This window comes from Marmota monax, unplaced genomic scaffold (assembly GCF_021218885.2).
Source record: "Marmota monax isolate L192 unplaced genomic scaffold, Marmota_monax_Labrador192_F-V1.1 WCK01_AAM20220418_F8-fsc00047, whole genome shotgun sequence".
Lineage (NCBI taxonomy): Eukaryota > Metazoa > Chordata > Mammalia > Rodentia > Sciuridae > Marmota > Marmota monax.
The window spans coordinates 13,846,693-13,855,111 of NW_026692072.1; the positions used below are offsets into that span (position 1 = coordinate 13,846,693).

Sequence of the window (8,419 nt, forward strand, 5' to 3'; positions counted from 1 at the left end):
CAATTTGTATTGTAAATTTAAAATCTCTATCATGTTTATATTTTTTCCTTACAGGTTGTAAAATTATATTTGAAATATCTGTACAAATGGGAAAAGTCATTAGAAATTTTGTTCTGTGATAGGCACAAAGGCACACACCTGTAATCCCGGCGATTTAGGAGATTGAAGCAGGAGGATTACAAGTTTAAGGCAAGCCTGGGCAATTTAGAAAGACCCTGTCTCAAAACAAACAAACAAACAAACAAATAAATAAATAGGACAGGATGTAGCTCAGTAGTAAAGCGCTCCTAGATTCAATTCCCAATAACTAACGCTCGCGCACACACACACACACACACACACATTTCATACTGCAAAATGTTACCTTTTCAATCCTCATTCTTTATTCATAGCATCATGTGAAATTAGCGTGTAATAGTCTGATTTGCAAAAACAGCTTACTCTTATTGAGTATTTTAGATATTCCCTCTTTCATATGATAATGCATTATCTTTTGTTTGTTTGTTTTTTGGTACTGGGGATTGAACTCAGGGGCACTCGACTACTGAGCCATATCCCCAGTCCTATTTTGTACTTTATTTAGAGACAGGATCTCACTGAGTTGTTTAGCACCTCACGGTTGCTGAGGCTGGCTTTAAACTTGTGATCCTCCTGCCTCAGCCACCCAAGCCGCTGGGATTACAGGTGTGTGCCACCACACCCGTCTTGCATTATCTTCTGTAATAAAACTTCTCCATGTCATTTAATTTTAGAATAAATTTTAAGATTGGGGTTCCTAGCACAAGATTATGATTCTGGAAGTATTTCAACATGTTTTGAAAAGGATTGCATGAATGAGCCAGTTTCATTGCAATTTTAGTTGGCATAACTAATAAACAACCTGATTTTTAAAATGCATATTTTATTCTTATGCCAATCCAATATCCAGCTTATTTATGTTTGTTGATACAGCTTAAAAATAAGGCCAACATTGATATTTTCTACCTTCCTTTTGATGCAGTCTTAGTAAAACTGTTCATAATGACCATGCACTTGATTCCTTCAGGTCAGGGAGCTGGGCCAGTGGTGCTATTGCTGTTGTCTAGTAGAGAAGATGGGAGCAGGGTAGTTGGTTTAAGGACACTTGGCTATTACATGATGAAGTTGAAATCACTAGCATTTTGGTAGCAGTAAATGAACATTTTTTTAATTGAATTCTTATTTGGAATAAATTCAGATCAAGAGGAAACTTGCTCAGAGGGTGTAGAAAATTCCTACCTGCCTCTCACTCAGTGTCTCCTGATATTATTCTCTTATATTATGAAAGGTACATCTATCAAGATGATGAAACAAACAAGGATACAGTGCTCTTAATTTTAAGTAATCTTAAATAACTTTATGTATATATAAGTGATTTTTTCTACTACTGTGATTGTTCTGCTCTAGAAGTCTATCCATCATAACTCATTGAATTTAAGACAATTACTTTTAAAAGATTTGAAATCATAAGCCATGAGCACACTATTTTCTCCATTGCCAATATGTTGACACTAATTTTAAGCATTTCTTTATTTGATTAATGGAAGAGTTGGTTTGTTTAGATTTGATGTATATTTCAATTATTTCAATTCTAAAATGGTATTGCTTTTGGAGCATCTCAGATAAAGTGGAAAGAATGAGAAAACTTGCCAAAAATGTCCCGAGCACTTAGTGATTGCTAATCAAAACTAATATTCCTTTTGCAGATTTTCCAGTTCAGAGGGACACGCTTGCATTTGTGCCCAGCCAGACTGTGGCACACGCTGACCTCAGACTACATTCAATGGAGAATCCAAACAGTGTGACTGTATTCATCCTTTTGGGCATTACAAAGAACCCAGAGTTGAGGAGAATACTCTCTGGTTTGTTTCTAGTCATGTATGTGGTCACAGTACTGGGAAACCTCCTCATTGTGGTAACCATAAGTGCAAGTCAGAGTCTGAAGTCTCCCATGTATTTTTTCCTTACTTCCTTGTCCCTCATGGATGTCACCTACTCTTCCGTCATTGCCCCCAAGTTGATTGTGGACTCCCTCTCTGAGAGCACCACCATGGCCCTCAAAGGCTGCTTGACCCAGCTCTTTGCAGAGCATTTCTTTGGTGGTGTGGGGATCATCCTGCTCACCGTGATGGCCTGTGACCGCTACGTGGCCATCTGTAAGCCCCTGCACTACACCAGCATCATGAGTCCTCGAATGTGCTACCTGATGGTGGGAGGGGCCTGGCTGGGTGGGTCCATGCACGCAACCATACAGCTTCTTTTCATGTATAAAATACCTTTCTGTGGCCCCAATATCATCGATCATTTTATGTGTGACTTGTTCCCATTGTTGAAACTGTCCTGCATGGACACCCACGTCCTGGGTCTCTTGGTCATCCTCAACAGTGGGGTGATGTGTATGACCATCTTCCTTCTCCTCTTGGCCTCCTACGTGGTCATTCTCTGCTCCCTGAAGTCTTATAGCTCTGAAGGAAGACGCAAAGCCCTCTCCACGTGTAGCTCCCACCTCACTGTGGTGGTGTTATTCTTTGTGCCATGTATTTTCTTGTTTGTGAGACCTGTGGTCACTTACCCCATAGACAAGGCAATGGCTGTGTCCTTTACCGTTGTTGAACCCATGTTAAATCCCTTGATCTACACCTTGAGGAATGCAGAGGTGAAACATGCCATGAGGAAACTATGGGTGTAATGAGGGACCCTGGGTAGTCACTGAATTACAGACCAAGGAACAAATTTGCCTCACAATGCCAGGGGAGTCTAATCTTCTCCATAACACCAATCCGTTCAGCCCAGGCAAACAGATGCTTTGTTTTATTTTATTTATTGGCTCTTTTTGGTTACACATGACAGTAGAATCCATTTCTTAAAAAAACAAGTCAAGATGTCAAGGTTCTACAATGTCTTGTACAACCAGGATATACCTCCAGGATCTCACACAGGTACATTTTGTACTATCTCATCTTCCCCACAAGCAAGTACGCACAATTTTAAATTAAATTCGATTTTGGACAACCCTAATCTTCCCAAGTTTAGGGTTTTTAATTAATTTATTTATTTTTCTTTTTGAGATGATCTTTTCCAAAGCCTTTGCTTGGTTGAGTCCCTGACTTTTTTTAAAAAAATTTCTTTCCTATTTATAAATGAACTCCTACTTGAGAAGAAAAGAGAGGGTATTTCCTGGTGACTTTCCCCAGAGCGTCCCTTCAGCTGTCCTTCACTCTCCACCCAGGTTGTACTCTCAACATCTCCAGTCACAAATGGTACCTGAAAATACTTCTGGAGACCCATGTTCTGTTTTTCCCTCTCCCAATTATAATTCTTGTCAATGGAGGGATTTCTCTTATTCCTTTGTGCATAGCCCCAGGGGTTAGAACACTCCTGGTCACCCTGTATGTGCTTAATAAATATTATTGGATAACTCCAACTCCAACAAAGACTAAGGAGTTTAAAATATTTTAAAATAAGCATAAATAAGTGAGGAATACAAATACATATAAGTACTTTTGGGGGTTAGAATCCCCCCAGTTGGCACTCTTCCAATTGTCCCTTTGGACTCATTTTTTATTTGTTAGAGTGCTTTTATACAGAGGCCATGAGTATGCCAAGATTCTCAACTACTTTTAGCCGCTAGTTGTCAAGTGCTTTAAAATCAAGTGTCTATATCTTGAAGTTATACATTTTTTATGGGACGAAAGCAACTGTATACGCTTTTTTATTTTATTTTTTTTTTATTTATACATACCTAGATCTATTTTATTAACTGTGGGAAAATGATTTTCCTGTATCCTCAAGATATGTATATCCAAATCCAATGGATGTTCATTTTCTCTGAAATTCTATGAAAAATGCTAAAAGACACTTACGATGTTTCGAGCCACCTCCCTTGATGAGGTATATGGGAAGACTAAGATCCTAGCATGATTTAGCAAACTGTTTCCTTATTAAAACAAATATGCATGATACTTGTGAAGACAATAATTTCAGCATGAGTTATGGTTTCAAATAAAGCAACACTTAACTCAAGTAGTTTTATTTTGAAATAAAATATGTTATGTGCAATAAACATGTAGTTTGTTAATCCCCAACTGTATTTGTAACTTCAAGATGCATTGAAAGATATTTGCTGAGTTTGTATAAAGTTCAGATACTTTACTAGGAGCTGTACCTTATGTCTCAGATCTTATATGCTAGTGCAGAAGACAAATTATGAAAATTAAAATAAAAAATCATAGAAAATTACATGCTCAGAAAATTGTAATGGAATAGTGCAAAGGTGACTGGGGACCTCTGAGGAGGTTGGCAAGGGAAATTTCTGAGTGGAATTTCTAAGCTGAAATCTGAATGTGGGAAGAACCACCCTCAGATATACCCATTGGAAGAGAAAATGTTATGCAAAGAAAAGCCTGAAGTGAAGAATGTGGGGTGATCAGTGCACTGCAGCTGGGGTGGGGCTGTGGTACATGGTGAGAGATTAAAAGGCAGACAAGGCCCTGGTAGACAATATTATTAGTTTTTAATCCTTATGTTAAAACAGCTGTTGTGGGAAGCCATTCTCGCACATGATTGGGCACCTCCTGGATTGGGTGTGAGGCGTTCTGGCCAAACTGTGTGGGAGCTTTCCCCACCCTCTCCAGGTGCGAGAATCTGTCCGTGTGGGGGTGTGACTGACCACTGACCCTGAGGCCAATCACTGACCCTGACCTTGGAATGCTGCCCCCCCCTACCTTCATTGGATGGAATTTTCCCCTGAATTTCTTGTTCCCCAATAAAAGGCCACTCCCTGCTGTGCTCACTCTCTCTCTCCTGCTAGCCCTGAGTAAGCCTTGCTGCCCTACCGGGTGGGGTGGTTTGAGGTGTGAGCCAGAGAGGTGAGAGCCATTTCGGACCTGGTCATAGAAAAAGGTAATTGAGTCTGTGTGCTTTATTTTGATCTCACTAGTTAACTTTTATGCCATGAACCTCTTTAATGAAACCAGTGTGCTGGTCGCCTGGTGGAAGCTGTGGCATCAAAGAGACTCTATTAGACTACAAGGGAGAAAATTGGAGAGGACACAGGGTAGTAAGTAGGGGTCACAGGAAGATTTTTTTTTAAGATAAGAGATTGATTATTTGCTACTGTAAATTATCCAGTGATAAGGAAAACGGAAATGAAAGAAGAACATTAAAGGAAGTTTTAGATCAGTGCCCTTGTGTAAGCCAAAAGGAGAAACCTATGTCCCAAGCACAGGTCAAGTGGCATCACTGGCTTTGAAGTGGGACACAGATGATTCCTGTACAGTCACAGGTAGGACCTAAGTGGACAGATGCTGGCAAATCAGTAGACATAGCTGTTGGGGTTGGTAGATGTTCTTTTTAATTTTTTAATTTTTTTAAAGTTATAAATGGACACAATATTTTTATTTCATTTATTTTTATGTGGTGCTGAGGATGGAACCCAGTGTGAGGCAAGTGCTCTGCCACTGAACCACAACCCCAGCTCCAGTAGACATTCTTTCTTGAGGGATTAAGTATTCTCAGTGAAATAGGAGGCAAGTCTACCTAAGAGTTAATGTTTTAGTGGGCTTTTTCGTCCTCTCCTTTGCAGCAAAACTCAAGAGATCTCTACATTGCTTGTCTCTCATCTCTCTCTTTCTGTTTTTCTATAAGCCCTTTTCTGTTTCATGCTTCATTATCTAAGGCTTTCTGAAAGTCTTTTCTGAGGAATAAGAAATGACCCATATGACATTAAATTTAATAGCCTTTGCTCATTTTTCACCTATAAAATAAATCCATTTGCATTTTTAATGAAGTTTTTCTTGACATACTATTTTGACAAGACTAAGATTCTCAAATTAATATCTCCAGCCTAGACTTATTTCTTGATGCTATGATGTGGAAATCCAATTGTCTCCATGGCATTCTCACTGGAAGAGTTAATTTCCCACACTGAACAAGTCCAAGGCTGTCCTTCTGGTCTTACCTTTATCCCCAAGTGTATTCTACCTATAACATTTTCTGTCAATTGATGGCACATTTGGTCTGTCTGTATCACACATAATACCCAGTCCATCAGCAAATCATGTGGAATCAACTTGCAACATATATTCCAAATTCAACCACTTCTAATCACTTTTAGAACTATTTTTGAAAGACTCAGAGCTCCTGGTTACTGGAGTAAGGAGTGAGAAAATTTTAATCAGGTCTTAACTGGTATCCTAGCCAATACCAGGTTAGAGGGAAGGGTCACATAAAGAGAGACATATCTGGCAAAATTATGACAGAAACAGTGCCAGAGGGGGAAATCATTCTGGGTTCAGCTGAACCCACAACTGCATAGCACTGTGTGAGGAAATACTACACATTTCCCATTCATATATGGAGAACTGTGGCAGGGAGCAGTCTTATTAGGGATATCTAAACCTTCGTCTTAGGAAAGCATAATCCCTTGCATCTTCATCTGTCTTGGAGAAAAAACAAATACTGTCATGGAACAATGACCTTTTAGCAAGACTTTGGAATAATTTATACAGTGAAATCACTGCAAGTCTGAAGTCTGCAAAGATTGCTGCCCAACAGAGGGAGTAGGGCAAAGCTCACTCTGTTGCCCAGGAGCACAGTGCTTCTCTAAACACGCTGAAGACTCTCAAGTTTATACAAAGTGCCCTTCCCACTTCTGGCTAGGTTCAGTCTGCTGTTTATGGGATGCCTTGGCACCAACCCCTCTGCAATACAAGGGGGCCCATGGGTTCCCAGACCAGTCACTGAATTTTCAGAGCCACCTGAGTCCTATTTTGGTGCAGACTCAGGGGTGTTGCTCTTTTGATCAACCTGGGTCCCTAGGAATTCTTCCTGCTCACCAAGAAATATGTGAGTATACAAAACTGCTCCCTGTGTCCATGTGGTTGATGTAAGTCTAAAGTCTGCAAAACACAATGCCTAGCAGGGAGAAAAGGGAGAGGCCCGATCCACTATCCATGTACACAGGCTACTCCTCGAATCCTAAAGCTTACCGTTATTGAATATTTTAGTTGTTCACTGTTTCACATGATAGTGCATTATCTGTAGCAAAGCTTCTCCATATCATTTTAATTTTAGAATAAACTTTTAAGCTTTGGGTTACTAGTACAAGATTACGATTCTGGAAGTATTTACCAACATGTTTTGAAAAAAATTACATGAATGAACCGATTTCATTGAAATTTTAATAGGTGTAACTAATAAGTAGCATCATTTTAAAGATACATATTTTATTCTTATGCTAATTCAATTTCTAGCATACTTGCATTTGTTGATACTGTTTAAAAATAATGCCAACATTGATATTTCCTGTCTCCCTTTTGGTGAATTCTTAGTAAAACTGCTCATAACGACCATGCACTAGATTCTTGCAGTTCAAGCAGCTGGGCCAGAGGTATTATTGCTATTGAAGGGTAGAAGAAAGAGAAGAAAGGTGGTTTGTTCAAGGACAATTGACTACTAGATGATTAAGTTGAAACTGCTAGCATTTTGGTAGAAGAAAATGAATAATTTTTTAATTGAATTTTTATTTGGAATAAATTCAGATCAAGAGAAAACTTGATAAGATAGTATAGAAATTTTCTGCATACTTCTATTTCATAATATTCTCGAAAGTACATCTATCAAGATGAAATAAACATGGATATGCTACTCTTAACTAAATACCAAATTCTACATATATTTAAGTTATTTTTCGTCTGCTATTATTTTTCTGCTCTAGGAGTCATAACTCATTGAATTTAAGATAATTACTTTTAAAAGATTTGAAATCATGAACCGTGAGCACACTATTTTCTCATTGGCAGTATTTTGACACTACTTTCAGGTATTTATTCATTAATGGAAGAGTTGGTTTGTTTAGATTTTACGCTTATTATTTCAATTCTAAACTGGTATTGCTTTTAGAGCGCTTCAGATAAAGAAAGTGGAGACATAAAATGTTTTATTAGATTCATATAGGACCTTGTCTTCCTTCCTACCACCAGCCCCTCTTGGCTTTTTTTTTTTTTGTACAATAAGGCCATCTGAAACAGGAGTAAGTTCATGTGGGTCTGAGGCCACAGTAATTTAAGATCTATCAAATTTTCAAACATTCAGAGCCTACCAAGGACATTTAAAATTGTCACACACTTAAAAATAAAATTTTCGCTGTGAATATCCAAAGAAAATATTCTGTTTTATACACATGAGAAGAAGAGTAAAAGAGAAGCCTAGGATATGATGAGGCAGGAACTTGGAGTAAACTTGATGCCATCTGTGCTCTGGGTCAGGGGCTGGGGCAGGTCACTCTCCTCACACCTCATCTTCCCCAGTGCTACTGACTATCGATGTTTTTACATCCAAGTCTTTATCTGATTCTCACAAGAAGTCAATTGACAGATGTGCTTATTAATCCATAGGCCAA

General features: G+C 38.7%; 1 protein-coding gene across 1 annotated transcript; it reads left to right on the top strand.

Annotated features, from left to right (window-relative positions):
- Positions 1–1,792: 1,792 nt before the first annotated feature.
- On the top strand, positions 1,793–2,707 carry LOC124099914 (olfactory receptor 4C6-like). Its single transcript, XM_046455156.1, has one exon. The coding sequence runs from the start codon at positions 1,802–1,804 to the stop codon at positions 2,705–2,707; it is 906 nt and encodes a 301-aa protein (XP_046311112.1). The 5' UTR covers positions 1,793–1,801.
- Positions 2,708–8,419: the final 5,712 nt, after the last annotated feature.